This window comes from Rhinolophus sinicus, linkage group LG03, assembly GCF_036562045.2.
Source record: "Rhinolophus sinicus isolate RSC01 linkage group LG03, ASM3656204v1, whole genome shotgun sequence".
In the NCBI taxonomy this organism is placed as follows: Eukaryota; Metazoa; Chordata; class Mammalia; order Chiroptera; family Rhinolophidae; genus Rhinolophus; species Rhinolophus sinicus.
In genome coordinates, this window is record NC_133753.1 from 10097035 (window position 1) to 10116413 (window position 19379).

A 19379-nucleotide genomic window follows, 5' to 3' on the forward strand; every position below is an offset into this window, starting at 1 on the left:
GGCCTGGCTCTGCCTCCGCAGGTTGAGCCATTCTGGGCAAGTTTCTAGCCAGCGCCTGAACTGGCTGAAGCGATGTGTGGGAAAGCACTGGGGCTGTGATTGGATAACACCAGTTTGTCCCGTCGGCCCTGGGGGCAGCAGCTGGGGAAGGGTTGCAGGCCACATAGCAAAGTGCTTGAGAGCCTCTGCTGAGCCAGCGAAGGCTGTAGGTGAGTGGTGGCTCTCCTGTTCTCCTTTTCCCACAGCCTCCCCACATGTGTTCTGGAGGTGACAGATGGCCATCTGACGCCAAGCCTCCCTGGGGAGGGGTGTGCAAACCACAGATCGAGTGTTTCTGCTTGTGGTTTTATGGGAATTTAATCAGTGCTCATCTTGGAGGCTGTTTGGAGGCTGGATTGAAATGGAGTAATCTAGACACCAAGGGAAGAGAAAATAACATTCCTCGGGGCCTGGGAGAAATAATGCCCCACAGAGCATCTGCCCGGGGGGTGGGGAGGACCACCGGGGATATGTGTTGATTTGCGGGGGCCTCTTATTCAGAGGTGGAGGTTAGCTGTCCTGTTTCCCCTTGGTCAGCTGCAAGGGACTCTGGGTGGGAGAGGCAATGGTGGGAGCGGGACTGGGGGTCAAGGCCCGAGTCCGCGATCCATCTAGTCCCCCTGCATTGTGTGGCCTGTGCAGGTCCCTTTTCCTCGGAGCTTGCTTTGTCATTGCTCAGGAGGGCAGCTACATGCCAGGCACTGTTGGAAGCACTTGACATGTATTGGCTAATTTAATCTTCCCAGTGACCCTGCGAGAAAAGTATTACTGTTAACAAGAGCATTCAGCGTTGTCTGTTAGGGCCATAGAGCTTCTAGGGGGCTGAGTTGGGATCGGAATCCACGCCTCTGGCCTGAATCTGCCTCCCACTCCTCCTGTGTGCTGCCTCCTCCACCCCACTGTCCCTGAGCCTGACCGGGTTGGTGTGGGCAGCACCGAGGCCGTGATGGATACAGTTGGGGGCCCTGCAGCCTGGGGCCAGTGATCCCTGAGCCTCTTGGTACCGTCCACACAACGGGCACTGCTCCCGGGCGCCCTCTGGTGTCCAGTGAAGAGAGACTAGCAGCTCTGTTTAGTTGAGTCTCTGCCCCTTGTGTCTATGGAGGAAACAGAAATCTTGCCTGTTCCTTTTTGAGGGCAGCAACACATATGGGGTGGAAAAGAACAGAGCTGTGGTGCTGACAGGCCTGGGCTCAAATCTCAGCCCCCCCTTGTGTGGCCTGGGCAGTGACTGGCCCTCCCTAGGTCGTTTGCTCGCCTGGAAGGCCAAGGTTACCATCACCTCTCTGAGGGGAGGTGTGCAGGTCTGGCCCCATTCCCTGCAGCGAGGGTGGCCCATAGTGAGGCGCTGTGATGCTGTCGGCTCCCTCTCCTTGGTCTCGCCAGGCACTCAGATTTGGGGTGGGAGGCATGTGGCAGAGCCGGCAGTGGGCAGCGGGGCCTGGAGTCAAAGAGGACAAACAGGACAGGGGTGTGCCCGCCGAGGACTGCCGCTCCCCAGTCAGGGCCAGCTTCTAGCCCTGGTTCTGTGTAGGAGGCTGGAGTTTGGGATCAGCCTGCCCAGAAAATGCTTCAACCTTCAGTGGGCTTCTGAGGAGCTGGCCCTCAGGTGCCTGCCTGCCGTGCCTGCGTGCGGGTCGGCTGCCCTACCCTTGGGGCTGAGGCTGCAGGGACCATGTTGTCCCATCCAGCGTTCTGGTGTGAGGGAGGATGGGGCACCAGGTGAGGACAGACTCCTGGAGCAGGGGCTGTGTAAGTGACGTGAGCCCATGAGCTATGGGGTGGTGGGGCCTTTGGGTGGATGCTCAGCACTTGCTTCCCCTGCTGGACTTTGGCGTGTGTCCTGGTTTTCACGTCAGCCGCTTCTAGCCATCCAGACAGAGACCCCATGTTCAGGTGGAGGTGGAGGGTCCGCAGAGCAGGATGGTGCTTTGGGCCCCTCTTTAAAGCCCCAACCCCCGGGCATGTTGAGGACTGGCTGTGGGCCAAGCCTCTATTTGGAGGCTTCTGGGCCTAAATCCCAGCCCTGCCCTGGGGGGAAAGCGCTGATTAAATTGTGACACACCAACGATAATGAAACATTTCAGAGCTGGAAAATGGAAAAGAAAAAAAGAAGAAAAAAGCCGTCTTAGAATAAGTGGAATAGAGCAATAGTTTGCCATTTCCGCCTAACCTGTATGGGTCCCCTGCCTGCTCTGGAAGAGGCTGGCTCCGCTGAGCACACTTTCGGCATTCCTGGACTGCACGCCTCCTGCGGGCTGCACAGATCTGACCTTGAATTCCCTCTGTGGACGCACAGGGACCTGATTGCTGGTGACTCAAACATGCTTAACCTCAACCTCACTTCCCAGAGGCAGCCCCTCCCAACAGTGTGGAATCCATCTTTCTGGAGCCTTCTCAGACACAAACAAATGTATATGTGTTTTTTAAAAAAATAGCAACGGGTCATATTACGTATGTTCTCGTAAAACTTGTTTGTTTGTTTTTTTCTCTCTCTCTCACTTAATAGATAGCTTGGCTCCTTTCCATGTCATCCCATAAAGATGATGGATATCAGGTTTGCTCTGTCCTTTTCGATGGCAACATATTTCAGCATGTGAATGAAAGGGTAAAAATTTACTTGATTATGTTACAGGGCTCATGAGGTCATTCCAGTTTGATTTGGGTTTTTAAACTGGGCTGCAATAAACCTAGACCTTTGCGTAGTTCTGTAAAACTCCCCAAAAGTAATATTTCTCAGTCAAAGATTATTATAAACATTTCCCGGGTTGGCAGATATTACTCGATTGTTCTTCAAGAAGTTTGAACAAATTTTGCTACTAATTTGCATTTCTTCCATTATTGGCAAAATTGAGCATCTCTTCACGTGTTTCCTAGCCTTTCGCATTTCTTCTTGGTGAATCTTTTTGTGTCATCTGCCCGTTTTCTTTTAGGTTGGTGGTCTTTTTCTTACTGATTGGTTAGAGCCCTTTTTGGATTAAGGAAATTGTCTCATTGTTTAAAAATATGGACTGTTTTGTCTATGGAAGTTTTATCTTTGTGCTTGGGCCAACCTAACATTTTCTGTTCTGCTTTTAGAATATGTACTGCCAGAGAGAGCACTTCAAATATTATTTTTAAAATGTCTTGGACACCAAAAAGGCTGCTGCGTTTTGAGAGTTGGACCTGTCTGGGTCCGGAAGGGGCTGTAAATCAGTGGGAACAGCTGTCACGGAGTTAATCCACGTTTCTAGCAACCGTTTCCATAAGCTGGAATGGGGCTCAGGAATAGCCATGTGTCCACCTGGGCTTGTGTCTGGTTCCTGAGAACACGCTGGTACAAATGGCACTCTGACCTCTCGAGATGAAATAGGTCATTCGCTAAATTAGACAGGGTACCACTGCTCGTCCAGCTGACCAGGGACTGGGGAATGTCAGACCTGTGGCATTTGTTTCTCTCTGTGCCTGCCCCAAAGCAACCCCTCCCCAACTTCAGGCTGGTTCCCCATCTTCCAGTGTTTTCCCCCTGACAGGTCACCTGTAGCTGGGAGCTGAGGATCAAGCTGCTGGCAGGGAGGGAGCAGCTGCCACCAGGGAGTCCGGTAGGGGCTGCAGCCACTGGTGAAATGTCACCCCCATCCAGTGTCTCCAATGACTACAATTAAGGTTCCTTCTGAAAAACTCATAGTAACCAAGTCTGTTAGTTTCCTCTTGCTACATACCAGATGGCTGCAAATCAAGTGGCTTTCCACAACCTCCATTTATTATCTCACAGTTCTGTCTCAAGTCTACCTGGCATGGCCAGAGGCCCCGAGGAAGAATCCATTCCCGAGCTCATGCTTGTTGGCAGAAGGCAGTTTCTCGTGGCTGTAGGACCGAGGTCCCCATTTCTCTGTTGGCTGTCAGCCAGGAGCTGCTCTCAGCTCCTGCAGCCCCCCAGTTCCCTCTCCTGGGGCCCCAGCAGCAGTGTATCGGTCCTCCCCTGCTTCAGATTCCTGGCGGCCCCTTCAGAGAAAACACTCTGCTTTTCAGGAGTCCATGTAATTCAGTCAGGCCACGCAGAGAGTCTCCCTGTTCCACGGTCAACCATGGGACATGACCTAGTCGTGGAGTAAAACCCATCATATTCACCGCGCCTGGGGTTATGGCAGGGTTTGCACAGCAGGGGACAGAGTCCTGGGGTGCATGCATGTTAGGGTTCTGCCTGTCACACTGAGCAAACACAATAGTTTTTCTGTGCACACTTCTAAGTTAAGTTGAATTTAGTTGATGTGAAGAATCTTTATGCCCTGTGGCCCGTGTTGGGCCTCTTGGGAGCATATGGCCCCTGCCCACCCCCTCACCTGGTCACATCTCTTGCCATGTCAGCCCTCACTCTTCTCATTGCAGCCATGGCAGACCTCATGGGCTGACCCCTCTTGGCCCTTGACCTTTGTCCTTGGTTTCCTGTTCCTGAAATGCCCTTACGAGTTCTGGCTGCGGGATTTGGCTCAGGCAGCCGCCTCCAGGTAGCCCTGCTTGCTGCACACTCCCTTTCCTGTTGGGCTCCAGTGCCGGCCCTCTCTGCTCCCAGACCCCTGCTGTCCTCAGTCACAGCCCAAGTGCTACAGTGTTATCATGTCTGCTCACTGCTCTCTTCTCCATCCAACCAAGGGCCCTAAGGACAGAAAGTGTATCTTTAGGAACCTTAAATACCCAGGGCAGGGCCTGGAACTGGTAGGCACTGAATGTGCCAATGAAGGAAGGATGTTCCCAAGAATTAGATGCATAAGAAGCAGGCACCCTGGGGAACTGTCTGATGTGGAAGTCCTGTGGTGGGGGTTGACCTGTGAGGAGAGGGTGTCCCTGGTCATCTGTGGTAACAGGCTGTTGGGGGGGGGGGGGGCGCATGTTTGAAGCGGGTCTGAAACGGGGCCTGGCTGGAAAGGTGGGCTGCCATTCCAGGGAGGGCGAGCAGGGCGTCCTGTGCTGCTGGAGGGGGTCTCGTGCCGAGGGCCTCACGTGTCGGTTTGGACTTAGCCTGTGGATGGAGGCAGGGAGGCCGCTGCAGTGTTGGGAGAGAGGCTGAGGACCTGGGGAGTGTGAGCGTGGTGGCAGGGGGCAGGAGTGGAGGGAACAGAGCCCAGAGAGGTTGGGGGGGGGGCATTGACGGGCATTGGTGACAGGCCTCATGTCTGGGGTGCGTGAAGGATACGGTCAGGAGAAGGAAACGTGGTGCAAGCCACAGCCATAGTGCACGTGTCAGACTACAGGGCAGGACCGTGCTGTGGGGCTCAGAGGGGAGCGGATGTCTCCTCAGCTGCGAGAAAGGCCAGGATGGAGGGGGCTGGGAGTCAACCAACACAACAAGCCTCCAGCGGGCCAGACTCCAGGTACAGCAGCAGAGATGTGAAGGGAAGGCTTTCCTGGGGGCAGGTACAGCAGAGACAGAGGCCAGGCAGCTAAGACAACAGGTTACCCACCTCCAGGAACAGAGAACAGTCCCTCTGGGGAGAGCCCCGTTGGTTCTTGGGTGCAGGCTTGCGATCAGGCCGTCTCAGCCGTTCCTGCCGCCACTCTGTAGAGTCAGGGACCTGGTTCAGGGCCCCGCCCCTCGAGCTTTTGAGGGAGACTCTGCCATGGAATTCTCACCCCTCTGCCTTAGAGGGCTCCCACCAGGGCCAAGGTCACGGGCCGGTGAACGCTCGGTGCCCAATGTGTTTTCTCACCCATCGCTGCCATTTCCATTTCTCTGGCCCTGCTGGGGACCAAGAGCCCAGCGCTGACCTCACATTCTACGCGTGGGGTGCTGCCTCAAAGCTGTGCTCTCTGCCGAGAGCTGAGTGGTGGCCTTTGGAGGTGACGTGGACGTTTGCTGCTGATCCGCTTGAAGAGTCCGAGTTCGGGATGGACAAGAAGGCTCCGCTCCGTCTCCCTCTCAGTCAAGAGCGTTGTCTCTGGGCAGGAAAAAGCAAGCGCGTTGCTTCGTGTCCACTCTGCATTCCTCCTGTCTCCGTGCAGAGCGGCTGGGCTCTCTAAGGTGATCCTGGCCTATTATAATGGGTGGACCTTTGAATAATGATACCAGTGATGGTGATGATGGAGGGGAAACCGGCTATGTGCCAGTTTGTTTTAGGTGTTTTATATGTTAACTCATTGGATCCTCACAGCAGCCCTGCGGGCAGTTCTTCCCATTTTAAAGATCGGGAAACTAAGGCATCGAGAGATGAAGTAATTTTCTCAAGGTTGCTCAAACTTAGGCAGCCAGAGTGTCCAGCCACCAGTGTTGGGGCTACACAGCCACCTCTATGCCCCTGACTCCAGGTCTCCGAGATGGGGACGGAATCTTCCTTAACCCACCCAGTCCAGGCCCCGAGACTTCAGTGGGACCATGAGAGGGGGGACAAGCGAGGTTCAGCCTCAAGGTGAAAGGCATGGCGGTGGAACCAGGCTGCCGTGAGCGACGCCCACTCTGCCACGTACTGCGTTTTGACCTTGAAGACAGAACTTAACGTCTCAAGCCCTCCGTTTCCGCCCGTGGATGAGCAGTGCCCAGTCCTGCCCGCAAGTCCAGTTTGCCCCCGGCTGCCTTTCAGGAAGCCAGTTCCCAGTGGGCCGTTCCGTCAGCCTTGAGAACCCCTGGGGCCCCAGCTCTGTCTGACCTCATGCCTGAGCAGTGCAGGCAGTGCCTTCTCTCCTCCCTTGTTCCACAGGAGGGGCCTGAAAACGCACCAGTGTCCTGCGGCTGACACTCATGAGAGACAGTCCCAGCCCCTGAGCAGCCCTTGGCCCCATTGTAGGTTCAGAATGGTCCCCTGGCTTGTTGGCAGGACCTCAGTGAACAAGAGGGAGCAACCCAACTCCAACTGACAGCCACTCAGCCTCACCTAGTGTGTATTACTGCATATCACACGCAGTCCTAGCACACAGGTAGGGACTCAGGGTGACTGTTTAGTCCTCACAACGATCCTAGGTAGTAGGTGCTGCTGTTATCCCCATCTTGCAGGTGTAGAAACTGAGGCACAGAGAGACAGCCAGTCCAGAGTGAGACAGGACCTGGGATTAGAATCCAGGCCATTTAGCCCACAACTGCGCTCACCCATAGCCTACAAGGGGGGGCATACGACGGGGGTGTGTGTGGGAGGATCTGCGTCCCCGGGGACCCACCGAAAGCGCCTTCAGATTTCCAAGTGGTTTCCATGAGTCAGCTTCCCCAGACCCCACACCCCACATCCCCACGGCATGCTGACTCCAAGGGCTGGAGCTTTTCATGTCTTAAAATAAAATGTGTTATTTCAATTTCATCTCATCTGGGGCTATGACTGGGTATGAAGATACACACAACCTGTTATCCAGTTGTTGCCACCCTTTTGAAGCCCCACACAACTGCCACCCCCCAATCCAGCCAGTGAGTCTGGGGGAGCCTCTGGCTACAGGGAGACACGAGTCATCTACTGTAAAGGGAATGCAGAATGACTGTGGAAGTAGGTGTTAGGGGACACATGGGGACAGAGCAAGGGACAAATCCTACGTGTAACGGGGAATCAGCAACCGAGAGCAGATATTCTAACTTGTCTGAAGGAGGGAGTGAGGGTGTCCCAGGAGAGGACGCCCCCTCTCTGTCCCCCAGAGCGAGGCGGTAAGGCGAGGGTGCAGCACCGAGTGGGGAGGGCACAAGACTTACTGTGATGGGATGCTGGGCCCCCCTGGCCAGGCCAGTGGACGGCACCTTGCATGGCGGACAATGGGAGCAGGAGTCGTGGTGAGGACGGGATGCCCTCTGCTGGCCCGGCTCTAGACTGGAGACAGTTCCAACTGCCATTTCATCCAGGCCCTTCCTGGGTTCCTCCTCCGGGCTCAGGTCTGTAGCTGCTTTCCGCCCCCTACTCGACTGTTCTGAATTACTCATTGGTTGCCGTCGTCATGAGCCAAAAAGCCATTTGGGTTTTCAGAGCTGCTGTCAAGCTGAAACTTGGCTTACCCAGAATGTACAGGATGTCTTTCTCTGTCCGGAATCAAAATCCTATGGCTCCTGCCCCCTAATAGTGTAAAGGCAGAGGAAAGGTGACTTTGGACAGGTACTAAGTGAGGCATGAACGGGGAGCCTGCAGGTTGGTGGGCCGGCTCTCAGGGCTTTGTTCAAGTCCGTGGCTGCAGTCATCAGGGCTGTGCCAGATCAACAGCGCCGCCCGGTGGCCAGTTGAGGAGTAGCAGGCCTCCTTTCTTGCTCTGTCGGGATTGGTTGCGCTGGCTCCATGCTTCCCCTTCTATTGTTTCCGGTGCTTACAAGTCACTTTTATTTAGTCTCTCAATTTATCTCGCACATATACACTTGTCAGAGAGATGGTTTTTGGTGACATCTGCTTCCTCTGAGCAGTGCTGAGCCAGGGGTAAGGCCCGGTCCCGACCCCAAGGAATACTGTCTGGTTGCTGAGTTAGAACCCAAACATGTGGACATTTAATAGGGTGTAGGAGCTGAGCAACCAAACAGGGTAGCGACGCACGAGAGAGATGCTACTAGAACAACCAAGACTGCTAGTAGGAGATGCCTGGAGAGGTGCTGTCGGGAGGCGGCAATGTTCTCGAGAGCTTCGGGGAGCTTGAGCAGTGTGGGGACACGGGGGCCGTTGCCGTGGAGGCGGGAGCCCCAGCACTGTCCTGGGGGTTGGTGAGGGCGCCTCTCCGCTTGGAGCCAGGGTTTGGCTGGTCATGAGCGACCTTGGGTTCTGTATTCCGAGAGGAGCTGGGAAGTGGGCTGGCCTCAGGCTACTGTGACAAAGCCCCCGAGGCTGGGCGGCTTAAACAACAGACATTGATGCGTTCACACTTCTGGAGGCTGCAAGTCCAAGATCAAAGTGTCGGCAGCGGGGTTCCTTCTGAGGCCTTTCTCCTTGGCTTGTAGGTGGTTTTTCCCCCATGTGTCTTCTCGTGGTTGTCCCTCTGCATGTATCTGTGTTCTATTCTCTTCTCATAAGGAGCCTAGTCAGATTGGATCAGAGCGCACCATAACTGACTCATTTTTACGTAATCACCTCTTTAAAAAGGTCCTATCTCCAAATACAGCCACATTCTGAGGTACTGGGGTTTGTAAGTTCAGCATATGAATTTGGGGGACACAGTGCAGCCCGTAGCAGGAAAGTAAACAGGATCGGGTTGCAGAGGCCTGGAAAGGCTTTCTTCACTCGAGCTGGCTGTGGACAATTCTTGAGCTGAGAGTTGCCTCATTATATAGGTGGGAGCTTTAGAAAGACAACCCAGGATCCACCAGCTGTGTGTAGTTTGGGTTAGGTGGTGGGTAAGATGGGCAGGGTGCCAGCAACCTGGTGGTTTGTGGGGAGGTGGTTATGGGGTAAGGGTGCCAAGAAGGGGGTTTTTTGCTTCTACTCCAAGAGCATTTAGGCAGGCAGCTGGGAAGCAGCCCCAGCGCTGGGCCACAGCACTTGTCCTGTACGTGACACAGGAGGACAGGCTGAGGCGATGGTTGTGCTGGGCAGGCTGGGGTCACCGCAGCCGCCCAGGCCCTGGGTGGAGCCGCCCGTCCCAGAAGGAGCTGTATTCAGGACCTATGTCATAATTTAAAAATACGTCTTCTAATTGTGGGGGAGTGGGGGACAACCATTTTCCAGTGAGGAAACTGGAGCAGATGAAGTTACTCGGCCAGGATCATGCAGCCGACATGAGGTGGAGTGGGGATATAAACCTAGTCCCCACAGACCCCCAGGGGTACCCAGTCTGAATGGGGGCGGACACATCCTTAGTCCCTGAGCTGAGCAGCGTAGGACCCTGGTCGAGCCCAGCAGAAGGGGCCTGCCCCTAAATCTGCGGGAAGGGGCTGCTCAGAGGAGGGAGACGGCGTGACCCGAGGCTTGGAGGAAAACGAGTTTCCCAGGCCAAGACAGGGCTGGAATGGAAGCAGGGGTGCAGGGCCGAGGGACCATCCCGTGCAAGGGCTCAGGGCTCACGGATCAAGGCACGTGTTTTCCCCCAGCCCTCAGAAGAGTATGACTGGGAACCTGCCTCCTGCCCCCCACCCCCTCACTGCCTGCTCTGTCACTGACACAATGGATCTCCTCACCCCTCCTGAATAAGGCTGTTTCCTGCCATTCAGCATGGGCCCCTGGGAACAGGGAGGGGTGGCCCAGGAAAGCAGGACCCAGCCCAGCCCTGAGAGGTAACGTCTGGGACCCCCCGTGGGTGCCCGGTGCTGACATGCTGCTGGCCCTGTGGGAACCTGCTTTTTGGGCCACCTCCCTTGGGCCAGGCAAGGTGGGAGCCCAGGCCAGTGTTTAGTTCATTCACTCGTTTTTCGGGGATTCGGCCTTGAACACGGCAGAAAAGTCCCCTGCTTCATGGAGCCTACATTCTACCTGAAAGGAGGAGACCCAAGTTTGTGCAGCAGCTCTCTGGCTCTGGAGAACGGGTTTGAACAGATTGAAACTTCTCACCTTCACCAAGGCCCGCTGTGATGTCGCCTTCTCCCGTGGAGCCCTCCCTCCCTGGTCTTTCCAGGATGCAGGTAGAAGCCTGCCCTCCTGAACCACTCACTCCCTAGCGCCAGGCCTGGGGCTCCTGTCACCCGGCATCCCAGCCCTCCTGGGGGTCAGGGAGCCCAGGTCTGAGCCACACACTCCCTCCTGGCCCTGTCTCCAACACGTACGGGGTGGAGGTGCCTCCCGTTGGTCTCCGCTTCAGCCCCTGCATGCCCCTTGCCACTGCCCAGCTCAGGGTGGCACCTGGGCCCAGACCCTCCCCATGCTGTATGAGGAGATGGTGAACGGATGGCAGCATCAGCCCTTGTCTGTGCCCCTGGGCAGGGCAGGCTTCTTTATCTGGCATTTCACAGATTCTGCAATACTTTTTCATCATCCCTGGTTCTCACTGCAACTCCAGCAAGTGGACAGGACTGACTTACTGTGACCCCCGTTCTCCTGGTCAGGAACCCAAGACCCGAAAGGCCACCCGGTTTGCCAGGGCCCAGGGGAACTGCTGGGATTGCCTGCTGGTCTCGGGCCCAGGTCCAGGGCTTTTGCTCACTGTGTTACGCAGGTGCCTTGCCCCCAGCCCCCAGACCTGCCTCAGCGTCTTCATGCCTCGCTTGCTATGCTGGGGGCCCGCTGGACGCAGAGTGACCTTATGTGCCGATGGGATCATTCACATGTCACCTGTCATCCTACCTCATAAAACTACTGCCCAGGTCTGAAGTGGACCCACGGCTGGTAAGGTGTAGTCATGACCATTCATTGCTGGGGCCTCGGCAAAGTACTGCGGGCCTTTGGGAAACAGCATGACACGTGTGGCAAGATAGAAATGTCGATTCCCATGGCCTCTGAAACCCACTTCTGGGAACTTGGTCTGTGGAAATAATTTACCACAAGCACACAACCTTATGCTGAGAGATGCTCATCGAAACCCCGTCTGTGGGAGAGGGACATTGGCACAAACATAAATGTCTGACTTCAGGGGAAATGTCACCAGCCGGTGACCAGGACAGGCAAAATCATGGGGGAATACTGATGGCATGTTCAGTTAAAACAGGATTAAAAGGCATAGTTGAGTCACAATCATAGCGAAGCAGATAAAGAAGATGTTTGTGCCAGGGAAAGAGAAACGAAAGGCCAGGCTGAGAGGGGACGAATGTACCGCTGTCTCATTTTCACATGGAGCAAACCTGGGCAAGGCAGGCCTCGGGGGCTGGGGAGAGACCCCGTAACAGTGGTGTGAGGGCCTGGAATGTGGGTCAGGTGGCACAGACATGCTGACTGCAAGCCTGCATCCATCCAGATGTAGCCCAGATGCCAGAGGAGCCAGCCTTTGCCCTGGGCGGTGTCAGCCGCTTTCCTCAACAGGTCGGTTCACACCTGCGGTGCCAGGCGTTGCTCCAGGCACTGCGCCTGCAGTAGTTAGCTAAATTCTGACGTTCTGGAGAGGGAGGGTCCCAGATGAGATGTCACCCACCTGGGCCCCCTCCCTGATCTGTCTCCCAGCCCTTGTCCCCTTAGCAAGCCCTAAGTCACAGGTGTCATTCCCTCCTTCTGGGGCCCTGCTTATCACAGAGGCTTTAGAGCAGGGTTGTCCAAACTGCGGCCCATGGGCCAACTGGCCCGCAATCCATTGTTAATTGGCCCGCAGCAAATTCCAAAAATATATTTAGTTTACTTAAATAAACGAGGTGAGGCAATACGTACTTCACCTTGAGTGAGTGGCCCGGCTGTTTGTGTATTTTACCGCATATGGCCCTTGGTGAAAACCGTTGAAAAAAGTTTGGACACCCCTGCTTTAGAGGATTCCATCTCTTTATAGCCTCAGGGACTGTCCCTGTCCCGGGGCTTGTTCTCATCAGCTGTTGTCTGGGTGTCTGGGTGAACAAGTTCCCCCTGTCTGAGAGAAGGGACCCGAGGCAGAGTCTCGTCACAGTTGTCCCCAGACCCAACAGTGCCAGTGCCCCCACAAGGCTTCCTTCACCCTGCCCTGCCCTGCCAGTCCATGCTGGGCACAGGGAGAAAGCCAGTGAGGGTGAGGCCTGGCAGCCAACACTCCCAGGAAGCTGGACGTTGATCAGTAGCCACTATGTAGAATCTGCTCACTGTCCTGTGGGGGGCCCCCAGCTGGCCCTGCCCAGTGTGATGCTAAAAACTGCAGCTGCCACTGCTGGGTATCTGTTAGCTACCAGGCCTCCCAACCACCGTCGAGGGGGGTACAGCTCCCATTTTACAGATGAGGAGAGCAAGGTCCAGCAGAGTTCGGTCATTTGCCAAAGGTTACAGCCAGTGAGTAGTTGACCCCAGGTTCAAAGTCAGGCTTCGAAGCTGCATCTTCGACATGCCATCTGCCCTTCTCCCCCACCTCCAGTTGTCCTCTTGTATTCATCGCCTGTTTGTCATTCGTCTTTTTCCTTCTTGCTAGTCGTGTAGCAGCTGCCACCAGTTGGACAAGAGTGTGGCCACCTGCCGGAATGGACAGGGCAGTGGTGTGTGACTCAGGACACGTAGGTTCTCACCTGGGCCTGCCAGTAACTTGTGTGGACTTGAACTATTCTCTTCCACTCCCTGGCCTCGTGGGCGTGGTCGGGACTTGCCCAGCTCCACGGGCCTCCAGCGTCACAGTCTCTGATGACAGTGGCAGAGAGGGAAGACAAGGGTGTTTCAGTTTCCCAGGGGCTAGTGTTTCAGCTCTGAACAGAACACAGCCCACCGTCTAACTAAAAAAAGCCTCTTTCCAACTCCCATCCAGAAATAAAGACAGTAGATAAATAAGCAACAAAAGCCTTTTTCGGGGAACCAGAAATAGCCTCCCGGGTCTCCAGTGCTTCCTTGTAGAAAGAGTCTGGATTCTGCCTCTATTTGGGGAGAAGAGCTGCTGGCTTTGTTGTGAGGTTCCCAGGCTTGGGCTGGAGGAACCTCTGCTGTCACGATCCCTACACGGGGCCCATGTGTCCTTCCCTGGACCTCCCACCAGCCCTCCGTCCCCAAGCTAGACTGATGTCACCACCCTCCTCATCTCAGAGGCTGGTCCAGGTTGTGTCAGGACAGCAGCCTAGACCGGCCCCTCTGCTTGGAACATGCCTCCCCCACGTGCGTGGCCTGTTCGCTCACCTCCCGATGGCACCCCCCACCTGCATTGGCACCCCCTTTGCTCCCTGTTTTGTGTTTCCTGTCAGCACCTGTCTAGCTATCCATTCACCTGGAATGGAAGCTCCCTGAGGGCAGGGGTGTTCATCGCTATATCCCTAGCTCCTAGGATTTATTTGAAGTCTCAACACTTTTTCTTTTGCCCGTGAATGATTGTTGAAACCAAAATAGGAACAGTAGTATTTTCTAATTGACTGATTTCACAGGCATGTCAGGATGATTGTGGCTGCAGGTAGCCAGAAAGTGGCCCAAGCATTTAAAGCATCATGGTCTGCTTTCCCTGAGGCCTGAGCAGATGTGGCTGAGTGAGGATCATGGGTCCCCTCAGGCCTCTGCCCCGTAGGCTCAGGGCCACCTTCACCCAAGGCTGGCCCCATGGGAGTGACCGAGCTTGGGCGATGGGCCCTTCCTGGTCGTGGGTTGGGGCGGTCTCAGTCCCAGGCCACCCCTGGGACAGGACTGTGGTAAGCAGTCCTCTGCCACCTCACACACCAGAGCCAGAGATTTTGGAAAGATAGGGTATCTCGCCTAATGCTGGGTGTGGCCCATTCACTGGAAGGACCCCTAGCATCTCTAGGGGAGGGCTCCCCTTGTCCTTCTCTGACCTCACCCTGGACCTGGTAGAGGGTGGGACAGGTGACAGCTCTGCAGGTTTGCTAGAGGATTGAAGGAGACACTCCGTGAAGCATTTACTTATTAGCCTGGTGTCCCGCAGAAAGCAAGCACTTGATGGCTGGCAGTGGCTGCTGCTGCTGTGTTTTTTTTTCTTATTTTTTAAATTGATATAATTCATATAAAATCCACCTTTTTCAAGTGTACATACAATTTATTAGTTTTGAGTATGTTTGCAAAGCGGAGCCATCACCACCACCACCTCCATCTAATTCCAGAACATTTTCATCACTTCAAAAAGAAATGCACCCATTAGCAGTCACTCCCCGTCCCCCCACCTCCCAGCCCCTGGCAACCAGCTGGCTCCTTCCTGTCTCTGGATTTGCCTGTTCTGGACATTTCGGGTCATTGAAGTCATAGCATATGTACCTATTGTGACTAGCTTCCTTCTCTCAGTGTAATGTTTCCAAGGTTCATCCATGTTGTAACCGGTACCAGCACTTTGTGTCTATTTATGGCTGAGTGATACCTGTGGGTAGACCACATTTTGTTTTACCTCCTCATCGTTTGCTTGCGTGGTTGCTACGTTTTGGCTACAAATAATGCTTCATGAACATTCCTGGACAGGTTTTTGTGTGGACATTATGTTTCTGTTTTCTTGGTTATATATCTAGGAGTGGAATTGCTGGTTCATATGACAACTGTTTAAATGTTGGAGGAACTTTGTTTGCCAAAGTAACTACATCAACAATATCAATACTTGTTACTGTCTGTCTTTGGATTATGCCCACTCTTCTAGGTGTGAAGTAACGTCTCATTATGGTTTTGATGTGCGTTTCCCTGATGGCTAATGTGTTGATCGTCTTTTCATGTGCTTACTGGCCATTCGTACGTCTTCTTTTGAGAACTCTGTTCATGTCCTTTGCCCATTTTAAATTCAGGCTGTCTTTTTATTGTTTGTTTATTAATAGTACTTAACATAGTTTGGATACTAGACACTTATCATGTATGTGATTTGAAAGTATTCCCCCCATTCTATGGGTGGTCTTTTCACTTTCTTGATATTGTCCTTTGAAGCACAAAAGTTTTTAATTTTGATGATATCAAAATTATCTATTTTTACTTTGGTTGCTTGTGGTTTTAGTGTCTCAGAAACCATTGCCTAATCTAAGATCATGAAGATTTATACCTTTGTTTTCCTCTCAGAATTTTACTGTTTTAAATCTTATATTTAGATCACAATCCACTTTGCATCAATTTTTGTATGCGGTGTGAGGTAAGGGTCCAACTTCATCCTTTTGCCTGTGGATTTCCAGTTGTCCCAGCACCATTTGCTGAAAAGAACGTTTGTCCCCTTGGCACCTTGTGAAAAATCAGTTGACTATAGATATATGGTCTATTTCTAAACTCTCAGTTCAATTCCATTGATCTGTTTGTCCTTATGCCAGGATCACACTGTCTTAATTACTGTAGTTTTATAGTTAAGTTTTGAGACTGGGAAGTGTGAATCCTCTAACTTTGTTCTTTTTCAAGGTTGTTTTGGCTGTTTGGGTCCATTGAATTCTCATGACTCTTAGGATCACTTTGTCAGTTCCTGCAAAAAGATGGCTGAGATTTTAATGGGGGATGCATTGAGTCTGTAGATGAATGTGGGAATATTGCCGGCTAAATAATGTGAAATCTCCTATCCATGAGCATGGCATGTCTTTCCATTTATTGAAGTCTTCTTTAATTTCAACAGTCTGCTATTTTTAGTGTTTAACTCTTTGTTAAATTTACTTCAAAGTATTTTTTGATGCTATTGAAGTGGAATTATTTTCTTAATTTCATGTTTGGATTGTTCATTGCTAAGATACAGAAATGTAATTGCTGTTTTGAATATTGATCTTATATCCTGCAATCTTGTTGAACTTGTGTATTAACTCTACTCATTTTGGGGTTTTTGTATGCGTGGATTCCTTGGGATTTTCTATACACAAGATTATGTTACCTGCAAATAGAAGTAGTTTTACTCCTTCCTTTCCAGTCGGATGCTGTTTGTTTCATGTTCTGGCCTAATTGCCCTGGCTGGAACCTCCAGTGCAGTGTTGAATACAAGTAGTGGGAACAGACATCCTTATCTTGTTCTTGGTCTCAGGGGAAGCGTCTGGTCTTTTCTTTTACCATAAGTAGAGTGTTTCTTTGGGCTTGTAGAGATGCCCTTTAATCAAGTTGAAGATATTCCTTTTAATTCCTAGTTGGTTGAGTGTTGTTATTTTTTTTAATCACGAGAGGGTGTTGGATTTTTTCAAATGCTTTTTTTTCTGTGTCTGTTGATAGGATTGTGTAGTTTTCGTCTGTTCATATGGAGTGGGTACTTTGCTACTAGGTAGCCCATGGTTGGGGGCATCGACTTGGAGCCAGCTGCCCAGTTATGAGCCCCCAAGTTGTACCACTTACTTACTTACTAACTCTGTGCAGGGCACTTCACCTCTCTGTGCCCCTCTTTTCCTCATCTGTAAAATGGGGGTGACAGTACTTCCTCATGGTGTTCTTGCTAGGGTACGTGAGGTGCTTTTAGACTCTGTGGAACACGGGCTGACACATAGCAAGTGTGGTTTATTGAGTCGTTGGCTATTAGCAGTGACATGTGAAAGATTTGATGGGCCGGGGTGGGAGGGGAGTTCAGGTGAGCATTGCAAGGCAAACCTAAAAGCCAGGCTGATTCAGGCTCTGAAAAATCTGGTGGTAGGGAGTCTGGAAGCTCTTCCGGGAGATGGCCTGTTTGCCTCCAGCAATCTCTGAATCTACATGTGTGTTGGGTGTCCGGGCGGGCCCCTGCCAGGCCAGGTGAGTACATGTCCTGCTGTCCTAAGCCTGCCTGCCACAGCATCCCAGCTGTCCAGGCCTGAGCGTCACGTCCGTTGGGGCTGGACTACAGGGGCTGTGCCGGCAGCAAGAGCCTTTGCACAGGTGCTTCCTCCCTCCACAGTCATGGAAGGGCCTGCCAGCCCCTCACCATTATTTGTGCCCCAGCTCTGACTCTGGCCTGGGGGTGCAGAAATGGGGTCTTGTCTGGATAATGGTTTGTAGCTGAGAGCCAGGACGTACCCCACCCTGGTTTTCCTGACTAATCTTTTCACAGCCTGCTGGTGAGCCTGGCTCAGTCATTGACCATCAGGTGACTTTGGGCACCGGCTCCCTCTGGACCTCTGTTTCAGCATCTGTCCGTGGAGACAGTCACAGCACTTTGAGGACCCGGTGGGTGCTCTGTGCTGAGGGCTTGCAGCGCCGTCTGCCAGAGCTCGGCCTACACTGGCTCCAGTCCACCCTCCTGGGGTCCTCCAGAAGCTCTGCAACCCCCAAATCTGCCAACACTCTTGCCTATTTGGGATTTGGACTTTGTGGAGAGCAGGGGCGGGGTGGGAGATTAAAACACCTTCATGTGCCCTGAGTGATTCTTGGCCTTCGTTTTTATGAGACGTAGGAGCCTGCACCTTCCTCTGTCTGTGTTCCTGTAACGGCCTCCTAGCCAGCCGGGTAGCGGGGAGCTGTTGGAGACAAGCCACTTTGCTTGTTTACTTTGGTTTGGCTTCCAGGTTTGTGGGTGGGAGGCCGCCCTGACCCCACTGACGCGCAGCCTTTCCTGGCCCCTGCGCCCAGAAGTGCAGGGTGGCCCCACTTCCTGAGGAGCTGGTGGTCCGGTCGGGAAAGGTGACTAGACAAGAAGTGGCAGTAACAAGCCAGTAACGCAATTTAACCATCAGGAGAGAGTCAGGCTACACTGTCATCCCACAACTTGGCCCTCACTCGGTGCCTGACGCTGGGGCATTCTGATGAACAGAGCAGGCTCAGCTCCCAGAGCTTTTCAGAAAACCAAACACGCCTGGAACCCACTGGATTGGCGCCGAGAGGAGGCGGGCACCCTGTGAGATGGGGGCTCAGGAGCGCCCAGGTGTGCCAGGCCAGAAGGAAAGCGTGGAGAGGGGGCAGGGGTGGACTGGGGCTGGAGAAGGGTGGTGGGTGTGCCTGAGAGCAGCTACTAGGTGCTAGGTACTAGGTACTAGGTGCTAGGCACTAGGTACTAGGTGTTAGGCACTAGGTACTAGGTACTAAGGTACTAGGTACTAGGTGCTAGGCACTAGGTGCTAGGTGTTAGGCACTAGGTACTAGGTACTAGGAGGCGATGCCAAGCAGGCGGGTGACTGAGTAGATGTATCGAGAGCTCTGTTCTGTTTCCCACCTTCCTTCAGGTGGCGAGGGGGTGAGGGCTGGCCTCGCCATGGGAGGAATGGCTGTGTAGCCACAGCACGCTCTTTAATCTCCCGGCCTTGGCTTACCCTCCTGGGATTACTTTGCAGACTTGAGAGGTGGCGCGTGCAAAGATCTCAGCTCAGTGCTAGGTGCGTGGTAAGAGCTCAGCATGCAGCCTCGCTCCTGCGATGACTGTTAAGCCGGTACAGCCTGTGGTGGGGAAAAGTCTTTAATGAGTCTTAGTTTATTGAGTGAAAATTCAGCTTACAAAACAGTGTCCTGTTGTAAGGCCCTGTGTGTGTAAATGTGTATGTGCCACCCTGAAGGCCAAGGAGGTGGCGAGATTGGGTGTGGCTTTTACTTTTCTTTGATGTTCGGGTTGCACAGTTGTCATATTGGTTTCTAGTTACAGAAATGTTATTAGAAAATATAGTTCAAGAATATGCTGCTATTCTCGTGTGTGTGTGTGTGTGTGTGTGTGCGTGTTTGGGTTCACACATGACTGGAGTTTGGGGCGTTGGATCAGCAGAGCAAGGGGCACTGAGGGGGTCCCCAGGGAGGTGGGTCTGTCCCAGGAAGCGGCCATGGGCGGCTAGCAGGCAGGTGTGCTGACACGGGTTCTCCTCTGTCCCCAGATGACAGGATCTGCTCACCGCCCTTCATGGAGCTCACGAGCCTGTGCGGGGATGACACCATGCGGCTCCTGGAGAAGAACGGCCTGGAGTTCCCATTCAGTATGTACCGCACCCAGGGCTCCGCTGGGCGGGCGGGCATGTGGGCGTACAGGGTGGGCCATCGCCTGGCGGGGCTGTCTACGGCACCCCTGGCCTCACACTCTTAGAGGATGCAGGACGGCCTTGGCTGCTGGGGAAGGCGTGGCCATGGGTCGCGCCCCCACGCACACTGTGG

At 53.5% G+C, this 19379-nt stretch overlaps 1 protein-coding gene across 5 annotated transcripts in view; it reads left to right on the forward strand.

Moving 5' to 3' along the window:
- The window catches only part of ITPK1 (inositol-tetrakisphosphate 1-kinase), a 153977-nt gene that overhangs the window by 115198 nt on the left and 19400 nt on the right, over positions 1-19379 (forward strand). For all 5 annotated transcript variants that reach the window (XM_074327023.1, XM_074327020.1, XM_019745416.2 and 2 more), the window contains one exon: positions 19106-19204. In XM_074327023.1, coding sequence (XP_074183124.1) covers positions 19106-19204 — 99 coding nt within the window. The remainder of the gene's footprint in view (positions 1-19105; positions 19205-19379) is intronic.